General features: G+C 42.9%; 1 protein-coding gene across 2 annotated transcripts in view; it reads left to right on the forward strand.

Annotated features, from left to right (window-relative positions):
• Positions 1–24,877, forward strand: part of IFT38 (intraflagellar transport 38) — a 75,938-nt gene that overhangs the window by 33,710 nt on the left and 17,351 nt on the right. For both annotated transcript variants that reach the window (XM_088657459.1, XM_035131362.3), the window contains 3 exons: positions 6,601–6,684; positions 10,705–10,838; positions 12,745–12,886. In XM_088657459.1, coding sequence (XP_088513585.1) covers positions 6,601–6,684; positions 10,705–10,838; positions 12,745–12,886 — 360 coding nt within the window. The remainder of the gene's footprint in view (positions 1–6,600; positions 6,685–10,704; positions 10,839–12,744; positions 12,887–24,877) is intronic.

Raw genomic sequence — 24,877 nt, forward strand, 5'->3', positions numbered from 1 at the left:
ACAGCACAATTCTCTAGAATTGTAGAGTTGGAAGGGGTCCCAAGGGCGCTGTAGTCCAAATCCCCCCCCCCGAAAGGAAGGAATCTCCACTCAAGCACCCCTGGCAGATGGCCATCCAACGTAGCTTAATTCTCACTTTGTTCATTAGAGTTCACTTCCTAGTAAGTGTGTTTTGAGACTGCAGCTTTAGGATTACATAACCTCAAACTGTTTAGCAGAGAAAACCAAATGTGATTAGTAGCTTGCCTTTAGCCTGGCCTTTTCTCTAGCAGACTGATGTCTCCATGATGTCTTTACTTCAGTTGTTCCTTCCAATAATTAGTAATGGTACTACTAGTATCCACAACTGCCGCATGAAAGGAGGCTGAGTTTTAAACATATTTTCTTAAATGTTATTCACTTATGTCTTAAACTCATCAAGTTTTGATTTATGATCGTATTTCTAGGGTAGCTTCATTGTACTGTCATTTCTGTAATCTCCACAGAGGGTTCCGTCAAGACTTAATCACTACTATTTGACTGCCTGTGTGCATTTCATGCTGAGAAATATGTTCTCATTGTCCTGTGCTCCCTTGGTAATGCTCAAGGCATATAGAGCATTCCATATTTTAAAAGGGCATCCTGTCCACTTGTGGGCTGCTTAGCCCAATCAAAATGCAGAGACTGTAATCTCAGGAATAGCATGTCCTGGCTGTAGCAATAAAGCATTCCATCTCTTGCTGTCTTGGACTAAATGTGTCCATTCACATGCCATTTTACTTTTCTCTGTGAAACTATGAACACTTGCCAAGGGAAAACAGTTTTGTTTACGCTGTCACTTCCCAGTCACCTCCAAGGTGGCTTGCAACTGGGAATGAGGTTAAATTCAATTCAGTTTGCATCTAAAGGTGAACGTATTTAAATGTTCACTTCCCAAAACAATACATGAACCGAAACATAGTCTTTGCACTTCTCCAAATATTGCAATGCAGTTCTCCAGCAAAGTAATGCATACAAAAATACATATATTCGGAGTAAAGTGTGCATGTGTCTATGTATATATTTATGAAATTAACATACAAAAGTGCACTACATTAGGGGAAATTGCTTTAGGAAACCATGTATATTAGGGGAAATGCATACAAAAAGGTGTCTATTGAGAGAAATTCACACAAAAATTCTGATGAACACAACACATACGCAGGAAGCTGCCTTATCCCAAACCAAATCACTGTTTCACTTTGTGCGGTATTGTCCACATTGACTGGCCATGGTTCTCCAAGTTTTCAGGCAGGAGTCTTTCCCAGCCTTATGCAGAGGTACCAGATAATGGAACCTGGGACTTATTGCATGGAAAGCCTGTGTTTTGCCACTGAGCTGTGGACATATCCAAAAAAACACTATGGTTCCTTGAGAGTCATTCAAGGAACATAGGAAATTATATTGTCAGACACATTGGCACATCTAGCTCAGTACTACCCAAACAGACTGTCAGTGCATCTCCAGAGTTTCAGACAGCAGATAGAATACCCCAGTTGGTAGAGCATGAGACTCTTATTCTCGGAGTTGTGGGTTTGAATCCCACATTTGGCAAAAGATTCCTGCATTGCAGGAGGTTGGACTGGATGACCCTCGTGGTCCCTTCCAACTCTACAATTGATTCCTCCCATGCCCTATCTGGAAATGATAGGGATTGAACATGGGACCTTTTGTATGCAAGGCATGTGATCCTATCCCTGAGCTTAAGCCACCCTACCACAGTGGAAAAAAGTTTTAAAATTGCACTCCATGTTGTGTATTAAAAGTGCAATATGCATTATTTAATAATAGTTTCTGTGGCTGCTTGAAATGCCAGTTTGTCTGAAACTCGCCACCTCTTCACAGTGTAATATGAACTGCACTTACAAATACTTTTGTGGTGTTTCAAGGAGTTTTGCAATACAACCTGATGTAGGGAAAGTCCTGTTGTTTGTAAATGCAGAGCCAGTATCTGCTTCTTCCTTCTCCCTGCTGGCCACAAAATAGATTTCCCTCCCTGCATTCAGCACATTTTCTTCTTGTGTGCTGGTAGTGCTTTCTAAGAATCCTCGGGTATTTTACGTGAAATGATTGAGTACATTAGAGCAGACTCCGAGCGGGGGGGGGGGGGAGTCCTGCATTTCCTGTCATTGCACTCTACATTTCTTTCTTGGCCAAATCACTTGCTGAAATTGAATGAGGCACTGAGGCTTTTCGATGCCATATGTGCGACCAGGTTTGACCGCTTTCGATGAGTAATGGGCTGTGGTCATTGCTTTGACAAATAGCAAAGAAAAGTTGGCTTGAAGTTTAGACTTGCCGGAGTTGGAGGAGAGCTGCTCCTCAGGACACAAGGTCTAGTCTTGAGTACATTCAAGATCTAGCAGCTAGAGGTTGCAACTTTAATACTGTATCTTAAAGATGCGCCTGATTTAATTGGAAGCATTTTTTAATATATATAATTTTTTAAAATACAAATACTTATAAAAGTTGCAAAATGCAGTCGTTCTCCCTTCTCATACACAGAAGGGGATGAGCGACTGTTACTGGCCTGAGGTCACCTAGTGAGCTTCATAGTTGGTCTTCTATATCCTCATCTGACACTCCAACCACTGTACCACCACTGGCTCTCTTCTAACATGCTGCTTGCTCAGGCCAGTGTGGCATCCTCTGAAAAAAAAAGTACACATTAGACTTCAGTAGTCTTGCTTTTACACCTATCCAAATTTAGTTGAAGGATTAGTCAGCTAGAACTCATATGATTCATCGAATCAAATATTTTATCAGATTGTAGCCGTATTAAAGAATATATAAGGAAAGCCCTGCTGGACCAGAATAAAGGTCCATCTAGTCTAGCATCCCCTTTTCCACAGTGACTAATCAAAAGCCTCTAGGAACTCTCAAGCAGGAAATGAAGGCAACATTCCTTCCCTGCCGTTGCCTCTTATCTGTTGGTATTCAAAGGTGAATTGCCCCTGGATTGTGAAGTTCTGTTTTAGCTATCCTGGCCAAAACAGACCTCTCTCCTCCATGATTTGTCTAATCATTTTCCAAGCAAGCTTGTATAAGGCAGCATTCAGATGATGACGCCTCAACACTTGCAGCCCCTTTGCAGTGCAGTGATAACAGGAAGTCCTTGTCCTGTTCTGGCCACAAGAAGGAGCCCATGGGACAAGGCGGAAAGGTGGTCACAGCATTGTCCTACTGAGTTGGAGCTGAACTGAGCCTCTGCCTCCAGTTCATGTCTCCTAGACTCCTCCCCCATTTTGGAGAAGTAGGCTCTTAAAGGGCAAACCCTTTGGCCTAAAGCCAGGTGCTTCTCCTGTGTTCTTTGGCATCCCATCTGGTGTGCTCCCCATGCTGCTGGGCTGGTGAGGTGCTGCAGGGAGGCACTCAATCCTTCAGGCGCTTGGGGAGGTATCTGGGGAGTCCTGGCTCCATGGGCGTAGGCAGGGGGGGCAGGAGGGGGCAGCTGCCCCCCCTAGAAGCAAAAAAATTAATGTATTTTACAGACCATAACCAGCACTTTTCCCCTCCAAAAACTGAAGTGGAAAAGAGCAGCTAAGTCTCCGCTTGCTGGGGGGGGGGGGACACAGCAGTAACAAAAACACATCAAATAAATAAAGCAAAGTGGCTACCAGTAGTTAAGCAGTTAAGACAATGGAGCATATATCCCCAGGCAAGATTTGATAGCTGACCATTTCACCCTATTGTTCTTAAGTAGGACTTGTTAATGAGCATTCAGGGGCATTAAGAGTTCTATTGGCGATTTAATGAGGGTGCAGACTCAGAGGATTCAATTTGACTAAGGTGGCTCTGCAAGGCTAAAAGGAAGTGAATAAGAAAGGGGGGGCTGTAGCTTTGACAGACACAGTGATGTTTATAAAAAGCATTGGTGTTCCAGTCTGCCCCTCCTCCTGCATCTGTATACTGTAAATCAGGGGTGGCCACCTCCCAAGAGACTCTTATCTACTCAGAGTTTAAAACTGGGGGTGATCTACCCCCTTTTGGGGGGTTCAGGTCAAAGCTGTTGAGTTTTTTTTTAAAGGAAGGGAAGCCCTGTTTTTGGGGGTTTAGGTCAAACTTGTTGAGCTTCTTTTAGGAGGGAGGGAGGCCCATTTTTGTTTAGGGCTTCAGGTCGTAGTTCAATTTTTTTGAGGGAGGAGGAAAATTTTGGGTGAGCTTTTTTTAGGGGTGCCAGTGACCTACCAGTGATCTACCACAGACATCCAGTGATCTACTGGTAGATCACAATCTACCTGTTGGACGTGCCTGCTGTAAATCAAGCAGAGAGAAAGCTGCTTACAAGGCTCCTGTACATGCAGAGTTCCAGCATCACAGCGTCACCCAGAGGCACCCACAAATATGAGTTATCCCTCTCTCTATTTCTTCCTTCCTTCCCTCCCTCTTCCATCCTTAATAAAATACGGGGGGGGGCAGATAAGCCCCACATAGAAAGCCCATCAACATGGGGGGATGACTCTTTCAAATACGGTATTTACCAGTAATTGGGGGGGGAGGCACCTAGGCCTCTAGGAGTTGGCTGCTATGCCTAGGAGTAGGACAATTCAAGAAAGCAGAACGATGCATATGGTATGGTAATATATCAATAGAATCGTAGAATTGTAGTCGGAAGGGACCACAAGGGTCATCTAGTCCAACCCGCTGCAATGCAGGATTTTTTTCCTAAGGTGGGGCTTGAACCATGGTTGAAATATTATGCTGATATGCAGCAACGCCTCAGAGCTGTCGTAGCTGTGGCCATGCCTTGCCCCGCCCTCGCCCGCCCTGCCACCCCCTCTCGCCTGCCCGACCCTCCCGTCCTCTCCAGCCAAGCAGGGTAGCCGCCAACGCTACCAGCCCTAGAAGCACAAGGTGGCCGCTGCTGCCACCGCCACGATGTCATCAGGCCCGTTGGCCCTTTAGCCCCGCCCACTTTGTGGCCCCTCCCCTTCTGTGCCTTGGCCCCGCCCCTGAACGACCATGGCTTGCCCCCCCCCCTAGTTTTGATCCTGGCTACGCCCCTGCCTGGCTCCAGTTCTATATGGATCCTGGAGTTGTGGGGTCTCATTCAGTGGACTTCTAGCTGATCAGTAGTCTGATTGCCGACATCAGGCTCAGAGCCTGGAACTCAGTCTGGCTCCTTAGCCAGAGGCACAGTATTCAGCTGGGTGTCCTGGTCACTGCTGAACTCCTGAGATCATCCTCTGAGGCCCTTCTTTGTGTGCCTCCTCCACGAGAGAGGGTGGCAACAGGAGAACAGGCCTTTTCTGCGGTGGCTCCTCATTTGTGGAATGCTGTCCCCAGGGAGGTTCAGCTGGCGCCTTCATTATGCACCTTTAGGCGCCAGATGAAAATATGTCTCTCTAACCAGGCCTTTGACTGATTGACATCTAATGCCCTTTTAAAAGTGTAAGGGGGGGAGTTATTGAGTTATTTTTGTTTTTATTACGTATTTTGTGTTTTTTATATTGTGATTTTATGTTGTGAACTGCCCTGAGATCTACAGGTGTAGGGCAGTATACAAATTTAATAATAATAATAGTAGTAGTAGTTATGGCACTAACCATAGTTTCTTATTTCATCCAAGCTGTGAAATGATTGCCAGCTACAGAACAGGCCAGGACCTGAAACCCAACTTCAGACTGCGATTTAAGATTGTGGCTTGTTCCAAAGCTGATAACTATCATTTCCCAGTTTGGACCTAGCCTAAGAATCCTCCATCTCCATCTTTGCCTTGCTTCTTACATTCCTCCACCACTACCCTTTTGCCAGAATTTAGGTTGTAACTTCCCTGAGAACAAGATCCTGTCTTTTTATAAACAGCCATACAAATTGATTGTTTAGATAAGACATTGCTAATACTATTATTAACTACGTATTAAAAAGGAGCTGATGATAAGTGGGCTAAACCACTAAGCCTAGGGCTTGCTGATCAGAAGGTCGGCGGTTCGAATCCCTGTGACGGGGTGAGCTTCCGTTGCTTGGTCCCAGCTCCTGCCAACCTAGCAGTTCGAAAGCACGTCAAAATGCAAGTAGATAAATAGGAACCGCTACAGTGGGAAGGTAAACGGCGTTTCCATGTGCTGCTCTGGTTTGCCAGAAGCGGCTTAGTCATGCTGGCCACATGACCTGGAAGCTATACGCCGGCTCCCTTGGCCATTAATGCGAGATGAGCGCGCAACCCCAGAGTCGGTCACGACTGGACCTAATGGTCAGGGGTCCCTTTACCTTTACCTTTTAATGATAAGAAGAGCACTGACCTAAGGGCTGTTGTCTGGGGCGGGAAGGGAGCTAAGAGGAGCTCTCAGCATCCAGCCAACATTTTGTCATAAATCCCCTTAATTTTAATGAAACTTGCTGCTTAGTTGGCAGCTTTAATGGCTGCCAAGTCAGAAAACATTTTAACACTGGACCTTTGTTAACCTTCTTAATGGGCTCCAAATCTGTGAAGGCCTTTAAGCTGTTGGTGCATAAATATTAGACTACACTCCATTTGTTATGCAAATCACTTTGCCAAAGCGGCTCAGCTGCCTGCCATTCAATGAATATTAATGAGAGGCTCAAACTTGGGACTATTTCTTGTTGGTTTTTGTCTTCCAGGAAATAAGAACAGAAGCAATTGCCAGACCTCTGGAGATAAATGAGACTGAAAAGGTGATGAGAGTTGCCATCAAAGACATTTTGGTAAGGATAGTGGTCTTTTTTTAAAAAAATGTTTTATTCTGTGGCTTTATTATGAATCAATTATCTTATTCAATACTATCTTACTCTGTTTTCAAGTTCTTTTTTTTATTATTCCTGAAATTTCTTTAGATTCTGTGTGCCACAGATCAGAACCTATGGCAAATGTGTGGCTTGGAGGGTGTTTTGGAGCAGGGAAGGAGTGCTTCAGCTTTTCCATACCTGCTTCTTCCAGTTCATCCTCCCTTCCCACAGATTCCCCTTTAAAATGTTTTTAAATCTGCTAGAGTCTCTTACATGAGTTTGTATGTGACATGTGGTTAGCCCCCAGAAATCTTTGCAACATCCCTGTGAAATAGGCTAGCATATTCTTATGCCTATATTTTACAGGTGTTGACCTTTGGCTGAATGACAATACCGTATGCATGTATAACTAGGAAGAAAGGCCCTGTTTCATTACTATAACTTGAAATATATTGTAATTAAAATTTGATATGTACATCAGAAGAGCCCTGCTGGATCAGGCCAGTGACTCATCTAGTCCAGCATCCCTTTCTCACAGAGGTCCACTAGGTGCCTGTGGGAAACCTGCAAAGTGGCCCTGAGCAGAACAGCACTGTTCTCTCTCTCTCTCTCTCTCTCTCTTTCTCTGTTCTCTGTTTCTCTGCTCTCCCGCCCCACACCCACCCTGCCATAAAGCACAGTTTCAAGAAACCACTCTGGCCCCATTTTTCAGAGTTTCCTGGGAAGAGGAATTGGCTGTTAAACCACTCTGGTTTAATTAGCTCTGTGTGGATAATGGGGTCTCCAAACAACTCTCAGCGCTCTTAACAACTACAGTCCTCAGGATTCTTTAGAGGAAGCCGTAACTGCTTAAAGTGGTATGATACTGCTTCAGATGTGTAGTGCAGATGGGGCCCTACTTTCATAGCTACCTGAACTAGTGAGTCCAATCAATTGTAGCCATCTGCTAGACTGGCCAAAACTCCCAAGAGACTGAGATCTACTCACAGAGTTAAAAACTGGCAGTGATCTACCCCCTTTTTGGGGGTTCAGGTCAAAGTTGTTGAGCTTTTCTTAGGAAGGAAAGCCCTGTTTTTGGGGGGTGCAGGGCTTTTTTTTTAGTGGAGCCAAAGTTATTTAGCTTCTTTGGCGGGAGCCAGTGATCTACCAGTGATCTACCACAGATGTCCAGTGATCTACCGGTAAATCGCAATCTACCTGTTGGACGTGCCTGTGCTAGAGCAATCCCAATTGGTGTTTAAATGTCAAAATATTCCTTCTTTGGCAATTAATAATTCTGAAAGAGCAAGGTTTTCAAGGTCATTGGTACTTTGATTCTGTGCAGCACATTTTTGTATATCCTTTCTCCCTTTCACTCCCCGTTTTCTTGATTTCCTTTCATCCTTTTGATTACATTTAGGTTTGTGTGAGAGAGAAATGGCTTTTTAAAAAAGGCCAAGTGATCTGCATGTTCTCTTTCAAGCAGCACTTTTGAAGGAAGATTTATCCTAAGCAGCTGTAAACGTTGGCAGAGGCTTAAAACCTGCAAGCAATTGTTCCTCTGCTTTTGCATTTGCACACAGCACTCCCCAGAGTTGATCTTTCATATTTTCCTTCTCAGGTATCCACCAGGGAGCTCTTTGTATGTTTGGTAGAGAGCAGTTTATTAATCTGATAACATGGTTGCACAAACTCTCACACAAAGAGATCACTTGGACAATGATGCCAATTTAATGTAAAAGTAATTATAAAATTGTCTTAAGCATTTTTGTTGATAGTACTGGGGTATAACTATGTAGAGGTGTGATCAGGTTCCCTACAGGTCCTTGGTTAAACAAAAATAAAGCTGAATGGTTAGTACCGCTGTATTTTTGCTGCTGCATTCGTATAAAGTAGAAAGTGCATTGTTAAAAGGGGAGGTTTTCCCATGTTGGGATCATTTAGGACCCAAGTTCCTTGGATGTGTATCATCAACAATTTGCCTTGCTCACTTTAATGGGGGTCTAATTGATCCCAGCAGCCTCCACCTCAGATTAAAAATGCACGCAGAGAATCAGAAGTTTGAGACAGAACCGTCAAGCTTGTTTACAGTACATAAAGCATGAATTAGTACAGATAACAGAAAGAACTTGGGTCTGGGTATTCTCTTTGATTATAGAAGTCCTGGCTGCACAGCAGGTTTCTGAATCTTGGTGTTACTAGTTGGCCAGCTTCTAGGGATGGAGCAGGGGTTCGGAACCTCCCAGATGCTGCTGGCCTCCAACTCCCACTAATCCCAACCAGCATAGCAAGTGTGCAGGAATGATGGGGTTGTTGTCCAAAAACATCAGGAGGGCCACAACTCCCCCATCCCTGGTGCAAAGACTCCAAACCAGGTGTCAGCCTGCACATGGAAACAGGCATCAAGAGAGTCGCAAGCAGACAAGGACCCGGTACGAAACAGGTGCAAGATTGGATAGCCAGGTGATTCTGGGAAGCTCACAAGGAATGGATGAAGGTTACAGCCCTCCCTATTAATTGCCTCCAGCATTTGGTATTCAGAGGTATACTGCCTCTGAACATATGAAGGTTCTGTTTTGCTATCATGCTTAGAACCAAAGAGCTGTGGAATGTTTATTTGTGTGCAGTTCAAAGCAAGCAGAAGTGGACTCTGCCTTCCTCCTAAATGGGACTGGTCCTGCTCTGCAATATCCCACATCCAAGTCTGGCATGGTCCTTTGAATCATCCTGGCCTTCACTTCTAGATTCTTAAGGCATTTGTGCGCTAGCCCAACCTTTTCTCAGAATTACTCATCCTTATCCTAGTAAGTTCTTGTCCTGTTTCTGGGTTGTAGGAATCTCTCTCTCTCTCTCTCTCTCTCTCTCTCTCTCTCTCTCTCTCTCTCTCTCTCTCTCTCTCTCTCTCTCACACACACACACACACACACACACACACACAACCCAAAAACAAAAACCCTCCCACATTACTTGGAAAAAGTCAGAAGAGCAGATGCATAACATTTCCAGTAGCTTGGAATAGAGCATCTGCATCCTGCAAAGCTCCCCCTCCTCATGACAAGAAAAATGAGAACAAATGCAGAATAAACTATGCAAACTCTTCCTGTTCTCATTGTTTATATGCCCTTATATTGGTGCAGAACGTGTGATGCTTTGGTGTATAATTTTTATTTATAATTGTTTTACATTTTAATCCCACCTATCCTTCAAGCAGGGACCCAGGTGGCACTGTGGGTTAAACCACAGAGCCTAGGGCTTGCTGATCGGAAGGTCGGCGGTTGAAATCCCTGCAATGGGGTGAGCTCCCGTTGCTTGGTCCCAGCTCCTGCCCACCTAGCAGTTCGAAAGCACATCAAAGTGCAAGTAGATAAATAGGGACCGCTCCGGTGGGAAGGTAAATGGCGTTTCCGTGTGCTGCTCTGGTTCGCCAGAAGCAGCTTTGTCATGCTGGCCCATGACCCGGAAGCTGTCTGCGGACAAACGCTGGCTCCCTCGGCCTATAGAGCGAGATGAGCGCCGCATCCCCAGAGTCGGACACGACTGGACCTGATTGTCAGGGGCCCCTTTACCTTTACCTTTATCCTTCAAGCATCTGCTTTGCATGCAGAAGATTCCAAGTAGGACTGGGAATGTCCCCTGCCTGAAAACCCGGAGGGCCACTGCCAATCAGTGTAGACATTATTGGGCCAGAATGACCAGTGGTCTGACTCAGTAGAAGGTAGCTTCCTAGGTGATATGCATGTTTTTCCACCCCCACCCCTACCTCACTGCTGTATTTCATGTTCACTACAATTCTATGATGTAGGTGAAGAGAGGGAGACTAGTTTTGACTTACCCAGTGAGCTTAGTTGCTGAGTGGAGATTTGAACACGGATCTCCCTGGTCCTAGTCCAGTGGCTTTTTAGCACACACAGCCATAAATGTAACCATCATAAAATGTGGCCAGAAAAGAGCTAGGAACTAAAAATGTCATCTGGTGATTCTGCCAGCAACTGTCACTCATCTTTGCAGTATCTCTTTTAGGAGCAGGTCCAGAAAACCAACGACATGCTGAGCAACGTGGCATCAGATGAAACCAGTTTGGAGGCCAAGATTGAAAAGAGGAAATTGGAGCTGGAAAGAAACCGCAAGCGGCTACAGACCCTTCAGAGCGTTCGGTAACTACTGGCGTACTGTTTGTCCCATGAGAAATGAATATGCAGAGTGTTAATGTGCATGCTTAATGCCTAGTGCAGTGGGGAGTGGAGAGCCTGCAATGAGCCTAATAAACTCTCTTGTCCAAAAAGTGCTGTAAGTATTGAGGCCCCAAACACACTCTGGCCCAGTTTTTCCCCATTCAGTCCTCTCCTCTGTTTCCTCCTCTTGCTCCTGCATTAGAGCCTGCCAATCCAAGGTCATTCCCTACAGCACTCTCGACAGTAGAATACTTGCTACCTGCTAATGCACACTCTGTAATTGCAATTATGTAATTATCCATTTTCCCAGTCATTTGACCTTTTGAAAATGGCTTAACATTTTCCTACTCTGAGCATTACTTGATAATTGAGTTTTAAAAATGATTTGTTTTAAAAATGCACAAAAAACAAAGTTGTTAAAAAGAGATTGAATCTGTGACATTTGACTCCTTGTTTTTAAAAGAAGTGGGTTTATGTTGGAGAGGTCAGTCTGTAGTGACCATATAGCAGATTTTAGTTTTTAAAAAATTGTGATCCTGCATGGCATATCCCAGATAATCCCAGTATATCCCATATAAGAGTGAAAAATAATAAAGAATTGGGGGGGGGGGTTGCTTGCTGCCTTTTTTCTGGGACTTTGAGTATGTGGGTGTTTTTGTTTTTTTGACTGTGACCTCATCAAATGCAGCTGCAGGCACAATGGCTAGATATTTAAATCACAAAATGAAAGCTGGTTTCTACGGTAATGTGTCATAATCAAGGATCTGTGGAACTTTATGCAGGCCAATAAACCCTTCCTATCAGACTTCTTTGAACTATGGATCATTATAGAACAAGTGAGCCAGTTTCTCCTTTAAAAGTTTTATGCATGTTAGAATACCTTGACGATTGCCTCCTCTCATACCATCCTGCCTCCTTCCAAAAAAGAGAAGGAGAGAACCTTCTCCTTGGCCCACTTACAATGGAGTCACAGTTGGGTGAGACAAGACAGCAGGCCTATTTAGTGGTTGTACTCAGATTCTCTCACTGTCTGCCCTCTCCTGCTTTGACCAGATTTATTAGCTTTACCATACATGCCACATCCCAGATGTTAGCCAAGAATCTATAGAAGGAAAGGTGATACTGTTCCAATTCTGCCAGATTATCATTCTGGCTGCAGTTAACTAATAAGCTATCATTTCTAAATCTTCTTCTGGTATGCTGCCCTTTAGATAAGGAAATAATATTACCTTTGGATCTCTTGGGACATCATAACCTAGAATTTTTTATTTCTGATAATACTAGATTAAAAAAAATTCCTTTTTTATATCATCGCATAATGTGGAATATATTTTCCTCAAGCATTTTACATATCCAACAATCATCTGTAGTCTCTGGGTATATTTTGTTCAATCTCACTGGAGTCATATATCAATGAATTTATAATATATATTAAAAATTCTTTAAAGTGAAGCAAGAATTCCCCCCCCCCAAAATTCATACTCATTTATCTTCTAGAATTATTATTAACATGCTTTGTTGCCAGTTAACTAGATATTTATGGCCAGGTGGTTCAAAATCAATTAAGATTTTTTATATCTTACTTAGGACTCCCTTGACATAGTTTTCAGATGTAATTACGACCTCAAATTTTGTTGGCTCTCTAATGAACCATGAATCTATAACAATAGGTTAACTGTATTTCTAACTTAGAAGATATTAGAAAAATAGTAGTTGAGTATAGTCTAGAATTGATTTAACCTGATATAATGTTTTAAATGTTCCCAGAAAATATTTGGGAGCTGGGTGGGAGGTAAGGAAGTGCTTGAAATCCCTCAGTTTATCACACAGCTAAAAAACCAAAACTCACAGATTCCCCCATGTTCCTTTTTTCTTGTGTCCCCATCAGCCCAGCTTTTATGGATGAATATGAGAAGATTGAGGAGGAACTGCAGAAACAATATAGCTGTTACCTGGAAAAATTCCGTAACCTTACATATCTGGAACAGCAACTGGATGACCAGCATCGAATGGAGCAGGAGAGATTTGAGGTGAGGGTTCTCAAATATTACATGAACTCGTTTAGTCTTTATTTCTACCCCACATGCTTTTGTATGCATTTCTGCAGTTTTGTCTGTATTTATCCTCAAGTGTGCACCAACCCAGGTTCCAATACAGAATTTTTCTAAACTTTGAGGCTTGCTTTCTTGTTTTCTGCCACTATTTTGGGGGCTTGACCCATTCACTTACGGTAGAATCCAACTGCCGTTACCCATCTGCCCAGGGTTGCTCTTTTTGAAAGGAGGTATATAAAGACCAAGAAAAATAAAACATGATTATAAATAAACAAATTTAAAACTGGGTGAAGATGGATGTAATTTTAAAAAGTGAAGTGGATTGTTCAGTCATGCGCTGAGCAGAGTTTCCTCCTGCCTTTGTAATTTGCATGAAAGGTATACATGGCAGTGCCTTGAATACTAGTTGAGTCATCTTGCTTCCTTGCTTGAGTCTGCCCAGTATGGTCTGCCACATGTATTTGGATTGACTTGTCTGTCATTTATTTATTTTATTTTAATAATAACTTCAAACATTGGTTTTAAAATTTCAGAAATGCTCTGGGTACACAAGTGTGTGTGTGGTTATAATGGGTTAATGGCTTTGTATGCACTGTTTCACAGGTAGATCTTCCACATTTAAGGTCTGCAACATTGAAAACCTGCCCATTGACAGGTGTTGTAGTTTTTAAGAAGTTGTGTCCTAACAGAAGAAGAACAATGGACTTCACAAATCCTCGCCCTGTCTCACCCTGCTTTCTGAACCACTGCAGATTTATGATTTAGTGCTGTATCCAATGGGAGATCAAGGCACAGTTCTAAAAGGGGTGTTTCTCTCTTCCTATCCTCTTCTTCCTGACTGTCCTTTCATCACGTTTGCCGGCAAACTAAAACTGGTTGGTTTACTGCATATTCAAAAGGACAATTTGGTGTCAGATTAGTCCTGCCCCTTTGGAATATGTGCTGCTTGCTGGGAGTCAAAGAAAAACATGACTTGAAATTATAAATAATTGAATTCCAATCTTTGCAACACCCAGTCACCTAAACAATCAGATGACTCTTTGGTTGATTTTTGTATACTGACTTTCCTTTGTTCCAATTAATAAGTCTTTTGCAATTATTGTGCAGAGGAAATTGTATGCTTTGTGCCCCCTTTTTTAGAATTTCATTCAACAGCATGCTAAGACAATGGCAATGGCTGTGGGGTTAGGTTAATCTGCTTCCCTGTGTTCTTTGGGTATCGAGGAATGAGCTGGTGGACAAATGAATATTTATCAAGTGAAACTGTGTTCCAGCCTGAAGAGCATCATTGAGTAATGGGCCTGTAATCTCTGGAACACTTGGCAGATGCAGTGGCTTGTTGTTTCACTGCTGTTGTTTCACAACTAATGACATCGGGTAGCTTGCGTTTCATAATTGGAAAAGTGATTTAAAGACTGAAGAAAGGTTTTCACATTTTAATTAATGCAGCCCTGTGGATTCCATGCAGCAGTCTCTTAAAACTCCCCCCTTCTTCCCCACATCCCCAAAAGACGGAAGGCCTACAAGTCTATGTAATATAGCAGATCTTTGTCCTCAAGACTCCTGCTCTTATACAAGCACTAGCATAGTCCTTGGAGGGAAATATGCATGTCTAACCACGTTGTTGTTGTTGTTAAGAAAAACAAGAATAAAAACGACCTAAAATACAACAAAGGATGCGGGTGGCGCTGTGGTCTAAACCACTGAGCCTCTTGGGCTTGCTGATCAGAAAATTGGCGGTTCGAATCCCCGGTACAGGGTGAGCTCCCGTTGCTCAGTCCCAGCTCCTGCCAACCTAGCAGTTCGAAAGCACGCCAAAAAGTGCAAGTAGATAAATAGGTACTGCTCCGGCAGGAAGATAAATGGTGTTTCTGTGCGCTGCTCTGGTTTCGGTGTTCCATTGCGCCAGAAGCGGTTTAGTCATGCTGTCCACATGACTTGGAAAACTGTCTGCGGACAAACACTGGCTCCCTCGGCCTGTAAAGCAAGATGACCACCGCAACCCCAGAGTCATCTGCGACAGGACTTAACTGTCAGGGGTCCTTTACCTTTTTACCTTTAAAATGCAACAATATGCATAAAAGTGCAAATCCAACTCAGTGCCACTCCACTGAAAATATGCAGAGAATTAAACTCTAAAGGTCTGGCTGAATAAAAGCAGATAGTGAAGGAGCCCGGCGTGCCTCCCTGGGAAGAACATTTCACAACTGGGGAGCCACTACTCTGTCCCATTCTCTCTTCGCTACCCTCCTCACCTCTCTTGGAGAGGACACACAGAGAAGGGCATCAGCTGAAGAACACAGGGTAGTGCTGTGCTACCGTATCCCTTGAGAGGAAGTGGCAACCTAGCTTGCTCAGTAGTGATAGGCCGCTCTCTAATAGCTAACTTGGGCCATGGAGCCAAAACAGAGGCAATGAAAACAAGAGGGTAGTATCTGCATGCTTGGGTGCAGCAAGAAGTAGGTAGAGGTACAAAAAGAAAATATCTCATGAAACCTCAAAAAAGGGAGCTCTTTAGCACACTGAGACTGAGGATGCCCAGTAGCTTCAGGATGTTGAACATCCAACTGTAAAAGAAAATTGGAATAATAAGGAATGCCCTGCTTTGGAGGGAGGAAGTGGCTGGAAACCTGATTAGGAGCACTCTTGCTAGGAGGGGGAATACACTGCGACATCCCCCCCACCCCGATCCTACTTGGTTCTCTAAATCTCCATATCTGGTCGTGAGGTGGGGGCAGGACACAGGGTTTGCAAGGGGGAGTCTCTGTGCCTTTCTGTGGGTTTCCCATAAGCATCTGGCTGGCCACTTTTGGAAACAGGCTGCTGGGCCAGAAGACCTTGTGCTCTGGTCCAGCTGGACTCTTCTTATGCTCCTGGGGACAACAGAGGCCCAGAAATGCCAATCATCTCCCACATTTCCCTGAAGGCGCCTGACCATCTGCAATGCACGCCGAGCGCTGCCATTCTCCTTCAAGGAGGCAGCAGGCGCTGTAATTTAAATTTCCATGTAGTGCAATCAATCCTGAAATGATTAACTCTCCTTTGTGATGCTTCTATTGAGAAGAATTCATTACAATTAAATTCTTGTGTACAAACTGTTCCTGCAACAGCTTGCGTGTGCTGCCTATTGGTATCTGAGTTACCATTCATTATGCAATCGTGACGTATCTTAACTGCTGAGAAGAGTTTAAATCCCAGCTCGTCATTATGGTCTGCTAGTGAAGCATTCTGATAATGAAGCACCAGCTGGCCTAGGGCCAAGTTAGCCAAGACAGAGGAGGGGAAACAAAAACTTGTTAAGCCATGCTACACTCGCAATCATTTTTATTGTGCTTGATTTTTGAGTGCTTTTATAAAGGTGGCCTCTTTCAGTCCTTGTTAAGGCTAACTGATGCAGTAGGTGTGAGCAGCCACTAGCTGCCCCCTTAACACCATGTGAAGAGCATCATTAACTATGAACCCTGAAATCTGGGATCCCCTCCAAACCTCTGCTTTCAGAATAAACTACAAACGTACCTCGGAAGTCAAACAAAATCCGTTTGACTTTCAAAAAGTTCAGAAACCAGGACAAGGCTTTCGAGAACTTCCTGACAGTAAGAGCTGTTTGGCAGTGGAATTTGCTACCAAGGAGTGTGGTGGAGTCTCCTTCTTTGGAGGTCTTTAAGCAGAGGCTTGACAGGCATATGTCAAGAATGCTTTGATGGTGTTTCCTGCTTGGCAGGGGGTTGGACTGGATGGCCCTTGTGGTCTCTTCCAACTCTCTATGATTGTACAGGTGCGCCTTAGACAATAGTGGAATATACAAGAGTAAAATATGGTAAAATGTTCGGAAGGCCCCAGCTGCTGTAGTAATTTCTTCATCTGACATAATTTGATAAAATATGTACACTGATTGTTGCATTTACACCACGGACTCATCCACATATTTACATAAAGACCATGCATGGAAACCAACACACCAAATAAACTAATACAATAGAACTGTAATATGCCAGGAGAGTAGCAAATGAGCTTTTATTGAATTATTACAATTTGTACTTTCCCAAGGTCCAGAGAGAGAAGTAAGCAAATAAATATGAGAGCAGTTGAGGCAATTTCTATTACAACGTAGGCACGGTTGAGTTAATTGCAGATGTCTCAGATTGGCGGCTTTGTTTTTTGGCCATTGAAAAGGGGGGGGTACTCATTGTTTGAAGAGTACTCTGTTAATACGCTATGGTCTCTTGACGGACCTTTCTTTTCTTTTGCCCAATGTTGTCACTTTGTTTCTTCCTTCCTTTATCTCCCTCCCAGCCATAATTTTGAATTTCAGTCTCTTTGCTATTGAATGTGCATTGTGCTCAAGTGTGAAGATTTTGAGCTCCTGTTAGTAGGAAATTGGCATTTTCCCCTGGACACTGTGCTTATCTGGAAGCTGTTAAGACAAGATACCAGGCAGGATTAATGTCTCCTGCTCTGGAACTGCTGACGTAGAGAAGAGACTGTTGAAACTTGACGTTCTATTTGATAGCATGCAGCATGGTCAAGGGCTCTTCTCCGCCATTGTGCCCAGGACCTTAGGGAATGAAAGGCTGCAAGAAACACATGGGTTTAGAGCTGAGATGGGGAACCTGTGGTCCTCCAGAAGTTGCTGTAATAAAACTCCCAGCATCCCTGCTGGGATAACATGCTGGCTGGGGTTCGCAGGCATTGGAGTCCAACAATACTTGGAGGGCCACAGAGCTTCTGGCTCACTTGTCTTTCTGAATATAAATAATAATAATAAATAACAATAAATTTTTATTTATACCCCGCCCTCCCCAGTGAGAACTGGGCTCAGGGCGGCTAACATCAATAAAATTACAATAAAACGTAAAAGAAGGAAAAAGAATTGATTAAAATGTGGATTAAAATACAATTTAGATTTAAAAATTTTTTTTAATGCAGCCTCGTTTTAAAATGGCCCAAATCAAAACCATAAGGGAGGAAAAAACATAGTGGTCAGACAAAGTTCAGCCCAAAGGCCAGGCGGAACAGCTTTGTCTTGCAGGCCCTGCGGAAAGGTGTCACATCCCGCAGGGCCCTGGTCTCCTGTGGGAGAACGTTCCACCAAGTTGGGGCCAATACTGAAAAGGCTCTGGCCCTAGTTGAGACCAATCTAGCCACTTTATGGCTTGGGATCTCCAAAATATTGTTATTTGTGGACCTTAAGGTCCTCCGTGGGGCATACCAGGAGAGGCGGTCCCGTAGGTAAGAGCCTTGTGAAGCCTTGTGAAGATTCAAGAAGCCTTTGCCCATCCCTTCTTTTTGGTCACTGTGCTCTGCCTAGTTCAGGATCTCAGCATTGATAACAGTTTTCATCACAATATTTTAAGTGGAGTGTCCTTAGATTGGGCAGACATTGTGGCTTACATAACGTGAAAGGGTGGGGGATCCAGTGCACACCATTGACAAAGATTATTAAGAATGAGGAATATAGACACAGTTTAGACGAAAAACGTAATGCTTTATTTAAGAGCATAAGAATAACCCATGCTGGATCAGACCAAAAGGACTACCTAGGTCAGCATCCTATTCAGAAAGTGGCCAGCCAGATGCCTATGGGAAGCTTGAAAACAGGGCAATTGGTATCACATGCTCACTGGGTCAGCATTTTCATAATGAAACTGAAAATTCAGTGCAAAGCTGGAGAAGTGGGATTTGCTTCCCATCTTTTCCTCTTATCTACCACCTCACAGAAACTACCATGGCCTCGATCCAGTATACCTGAAAGAGCGTCTCCACCTCTGCCTGGACACTGAGGTCCAGCGCCGAGGGCCTTCTGCCGGTTCCCTCGTTGCAAGAAGCCAAGTTGCAGGGAACCAGGCAGAGGGCCTTCTTGGTAGTGGCGCCCGCCCTGTGGAACGCCCTCCCATCAGATGTCAAAGAGAAAAACAGCTACCAGGTTTTTAGAAGACATCTGAAGGCAGCCCTGTTTAGGGTAGGCTTTTAATGTTTAGTAGATTTTATTTTATTTTTCTGTTGGAAGCTGCCCAGAGTGGCTGGGGAAACCCAGCCAGATGGGTGGGGTATAAATAATAAATTATTATTATTATTATTATTTTATACGGTGAGATTTGTCGTCACTGGGGTGGCAATGTTCTGGGACCGAAGTCAGTGGCTCACATTGCTAAATTTGAAAAAGCAAATGCTAAGGAACTGGCCACTAAGCCTGGATGGATGTATCAGATTTGCCTCAAGTTCTTCTTTGCTTAAAAATAAAATACTGGAGGCTGGGGGTGGAGAAAGGCTTTTAAAATGTCGCTGTCAGGTTCAGAACCAATTTTTAAGGTAACAGTCTTCATATTTATTTAAAATATTTTTATTTTGCTCCTCAGCTGAGAAAGGCTCCCAGAGAACTAATTGAGTCCTTCAGACATACAATCTAAGAAAAATATGATGCAATAGGAGGATACATTAGGAAGGGAAAAGGAGAAAAAGAAACATAGACACAAACTCTTAATATTGTAATGATCACTGAAATGAAAAGATTTCAAGGAGATGAGGAGGCAAATGTTGCTGGCGTTTCAGCAGAGGGCAAGAAAATGCCCTGCAATCCCATCTCTTTCCCTCTGCTATGGCCTGATGGGATGCCTGTAATGACATATTGCAATAACCAACAACCAGAGCACGAATAATTGCCGCAAGGTTTTTCTCTCTGGTGGGTATGGCCTGATGCCTGAGGCAGATGATGCAAATAGGTCCCAGACGTTGGAGAATATAAGAATTAAATGAGAATTCGCTGTTGTTTTTTTTAATGTGCTCTCAAATCTGCTGCCTGAGGTGGGTTGCCTTACCATGGCTAATGGTCAAGAGAACTTGAAAATGGTTGCGCACCTGTGTTGGGAATTTCTCCAATATGTGACAGAAGCTTCACTTTTTTTCTGCCAGCTGCTTGTCAGAATGCATTTAGTTATATATTTTAAAAAGATGGCAGGGTTGTCGACTACCAGATGAAGCAATCAGCCATGAAGCTCATTAATTCCTCCAAGAACACGGGGGGGGGGGGGAGAAAGTTCAATTACAGGCTAGGTCGTAAGTCGTGATCAGTCAGAGGACATGATGCTGTGCAAGTGTTGAGCCAGTTGTCTTTCTAAGAGCCCCTTTGCTGGGTGGGGATTGTAGATTGGTGACGGAACAACTGCTTTGCACAGAGGAGGAAGACCCAGGGTCAGTTTCTGGCTTCTCCAGCTAAAACAGCGTTGCCCAACCTGGTGCCCTCCAGATATTTTGGACTGCAACTCCCCATCAGTCATACATTTCCCTGTATCGGGGAAATTTTAATGTCTAACATTTTGCAATTTTTATGTGTTGTAAGTCGCCCAGAGTGGCTGGGGAAACCCAGTCAGATGGGTAGGTGATAAATAATAAAGTTATTATCATTTTATTATTATAGCCAGCAAAATAGGTCCAGGGAGGTTTTCTTGGCAACTTAAAGTCATGTGTCATGTATGATTTGAGAAAACCCAGCTTCTCAGAAGCTACCTTTTACTAAAGCAAATTGTCAGTACATATAGCCAGGTATTTTGCCGGGGGGGGGGGGGGTCCACATAGCTTCTTTGATGCCTTCTGAAAGGGTAGCTTTTTCTGACTTGTGAATATTGAGTTTTAAGTATCACTATTTATTTATTATTTATGTATTACATTTGTATACTGTCCTTTATTCAAAGATTCCAGAGTGGTTCACAACAGAAAAATACAAAATAAAGCATACCAAATGCATAGTAAAAACAAAACAAAAAACCTTTCCACAAACACAAGCCTGGATGGAGGCTAGGAAAGGATGTGTAGAAAATAGCCTACTGGGAAAAGATAAGATTTACATTTCTTTTTTACTGCAGATTTATTAAAGAAAGCAAAAGGGCAATTGTCATCTGACATTCACAATAAAATAAACATCAATACACATACACATCAATACACATACAAATTCATAAATGCCCTCCAAATGTCCACGCAGATATCCAAAGGAAGTTGGTGTTTCAAGAAAGTGCATTCAGCTATAGCAAGGGCATTAAGGACTTCAAACTGTTGCATCGTAGATGGTGAATATTTATCCTTCCACGCTCAAGGTATATGTCTCTTAGCAACTGCAAGGGCTCATAAATCCCATTTTTGTTGCCCAGTTGTTAGTCCTTATTTTGCAGGAATATAACTTAAAGTACACAAACATCTGCAGATATTTTGCCAGTATAAAATTTAAACAGACAGCAACTTCAGACCAAAAAGGGCATTTCATGGGGAGGCTCACGTCATATGCCTCAGTGAGACATTTCTAGCATTACACCTCCAAAATGCATCTGACTTAGACAACCCCTTCATATGGAGCTGCGGAGTCCATTATACCCAAAATAGTTATTTTTGTTTTTTGTTTTGCTGAATCAGTCAAAAGAAACTTGCCATATAGATTCTACAGCAGTTTTTACATCCAAGGATAGAGAAGACTCAGAGAAGGGTAGAAAATTGGCATCCAAAGTCCTGCCAACAAGATAGAATTTGGAATAAAGGCAGTAAATAGTTTACATTTTAATTGTATTTTCATTCCGGCTATAGAAGTCAGATTACATTGTGGTAAGCAAAATGTTTTCAATGTGGACCTGAGCAGGTTGTGGATGTCCAAGGCTGCAGAGGCTTCACTGGGAATACCATGGGTTAAACAATGCTGTGCCTTTTAGAGCTTGTTTAGCAATAGATCATCAGCCTCCTGCTAACTGATGGCATGTTTTTCACAGTAACCTTCCATAGCAGCTGCTATTAGACTCTCTGGAAATAGCTTTGCCGAAGCTCAGTTCCGTTCTGCTTCTAAGATCAATACTCCCCTTTTATAGCTTTTTGCAAAATGATTGATTGCCTCTGGGTCCCCCCATCCTGCCCCCAGGGGTGACATTTGGAAAACTGTTAATTAGTATCTGTGACAAAGGGAAATAAATGGATACATTTACTGTTGTGGTAGACAGGGCTCCCAAATGCTATGTCTGACACTTTCTCTCTGAAGACTCTCTCTGTCATGATACTGGGCAATCTGTTGTGCCTATTGGAGCAGGAGTGAGATACAGTGGTACCTCTACTTACGAATTTAATGCGTTCCGAACACACATTTGTAAGTCGAAAAAAATTGTAAGTCGAAGCCCATAGGAATGCATTGGGAGAAAAAATTCGTAAGTCGAAGCAACCCTATCTAAAAATTTGTAAGTAGAAAAAATCCTATCTAAACTGCATCCAAGATGGCGGACGGAGCTCCATTTGTAAGTAGAAAAATTTGTAAGTAGAGTTATTTGTAAGTAGAGGTACCACTGTACAAGGAAATCATTTTAAGATTTGCAGTCAGTTCAATTGGGTATAGGGAGCCCCCCCCCTTTTCTCGGCAAGGGAGAGCAACTGTAGCTAGTAGGCTAGTGTAGCTAGATGGATTTCTTTTGGTAGCTTTAAATGAGGATTAGACAAATTCACAGAGGCTACTAACCATGATGGCTGTGCTCTGCCTCCACTGTCAGAGGCATTATGCATCTGGATACCAGTTGCTGGGACTCACAAGTGGGGAGAGTGTTGTTGAACTCTGTTCCTGTGGTTGGCCACTGTGAGAACAGGAGGCTGGAATCGATGTGCTGCTGGCTTGATCCAGCAAGCCCTTCTTATGTTGTTATTCCAGGATTGCTTGCAGGCAATACCCATTAGATGCAGATTATAGAATTGCAGAGTTGGAAGGGACTTCGAGGGTCATCTAGTCCCACCCCCTGATAATGCAGAACATTCCTCTTCCCTTTCCTCTCTCCCTCTGTGGCAGGGTTCAGCCATTGGTAGCTGTCCAAGCTGAGATGAGCCAAGGGATAACGAGTAATTTCCTGGAGCCAGGAAGATTGTGTGGCTCAGGCAAGGTCCTGGTCCCAAAAGGTACCTTTTGATAGCCCTTTCTGTCCAAGCTGGCCCAATGGACAGGAAAGGTTGGCATAAGAAGAGGCCTGCAGGATCAGGACAAAGACCCATTTGGTATACAGTGGTACCTCAACTTACGAATGACTCAACAACCGAATTTTTCGACTTACGAATGGGGCAAATGGCCGACTTATGAATTTTTAGATGGGGTTGCTTCGACTTACGGATTTTTCCGTTTCCAATGCATTCCTATGGGAAATCGCGTTCCCAATGGCACTTTTCGACTTATGAATTTTTCGACCTATGAAGGTGCCTTCGGAACGGATTAAATTCGTACATTGAGGCACCACTGTATAGCATTCTGTTCCCACAGTGACCAACTGGATGCCCATAGGAAGCCTTTGTGTCCTCCTTCCCTTTGTTGACTTTCCTTTTTATTTTTTGTTTGTTGCTTTAATTGTATTGTGCAATTCTAAAAGGAATAATTATAGATATCTTGGAATATGTCGATATGAAACCAGGCCTTGAAACAGCGATGCTACTTGTCGATGCGGAAAAGGCATTCGACAGTGTATCCTGGCCCTTCATGATTAATGTCTGCGAAAACCTGAAAATGGGAAACAAAATATTAAATGGTATAAGAGCAATATACAAAGAACAAAAGGCAAAAATAATTATTAACAACGAAATTACGGAAGGTTTTAACATAGAAAGAGGGACGAGACAAGGGTGTCCCCTGTCTCCCCTATTGTTTATTATGGTAATTGAGACACTCTTAACAGCGTTAAGAAAAGATAAAGAGATAAAAGGCATCTGCTTGGGCTCAACTTGCTACAAGACGAAAGCTTTCGCAGACGATTTAATAATAGTCACAGAAACGCCCCAAGAAAGCATCACGAAAGCGCTTACCAAGATGAAAGAATTCAGTAGGGTTTCGGGGTTCAAATTAAATAAAGAAAAATCTAAAATGTTAACTAAAAATATGAGGGAGAAAGACAATGAAGAATTAGCAAAGAATACGGGAATTAAAATTGAGAAAAAAGTTAACTACCTGGGAATTTGGATCTCGAACAAAAACACCAACTTACTCAAAGACAATTATCTTAAAAAATGGAAAGAAGTTAAGGATAGTATGGCTAAATGGAGTAAACTAAGATTGTCAATCTGGGGACGAGTGTCAATGATAAAAATGGTGGTCCTACCAAAAATAATGTTCCTCTTTCAAAATATCCCAATAATCTTGGGAGTTAGACATTTTAAAGACTGGCAGAAGGACCTTGCTGATTTCATCTGGCAGGGGAAGAAGGCCAGAATAAAAATGGAAAATTTAATAAAATCAAAGGATAATGGAGGATTTGCGCTTCCAGACTTAAAAAGATACTATGAAGCAGCTTGCTGGAGCTGGCTTAAAGAATGGATGCTTCTACAAAACACAGAAACCTTGAACATTGGGGGATGGGATAAGGTTTTTGGGTGGCATGGCTACCTATGGTATGGGAAGGCACAGATACACAAAGGATTTAAAAACCATATCTTGAGGAAAGCCCTGCTCGAGGTATGGGATAGAACTAAAGATAAAATTATGAACAAACTACCAGGATGGGTATCCCCAGTAGAGGCAAATGCCACGCTGAGGTGTAACAAGAAAAAACTGTGGCCGACTTACAGAGAATTGATTGAAAACATAGAAGGGACCAATAACCTAAAAAAATATGAGGTGTTAAAATCCTTAGGGATAAGCTGGCTAGAATTCTTCCAACTGAAAGCTACATATGACAAAGATATTAGAACACGAGGAATTAATACCCAAATAACCAAATTTGAAAAGGAAATATTGCTAAACAACGATAAGATCATAGCCAAAGTATACAAGCTGCTAGGTGAAAAAGAACAGGAAGAAGAAGAAAAAGGGAAATGGTTAGTAAAATGGGAACAAGATCTAGGTTACGAAATCCCATACGAAAATTGGAAAAAATTTTGGTCAAAAGATATAAACTTTACTGCTTGTTACACGTTACGAGAGAACTACATAAAGATGCACTATAGGTGGTACATGGTTCCGGAAAAACTGGCCAG

This window comes from Zootoca vivipara, chromosome 13 (assembly GCF_965207765.1).
Source record: "Zootoca vivipara chromosome 13, rZooViv2.hap1.1, whole genome shotgun sequence".
Lineage (NCBI taxonomy): Eukaryota > Metazoa > Chordata > Lepidosauria > Squamata > Lacertidae > Zootoca > Zootoca vivipara.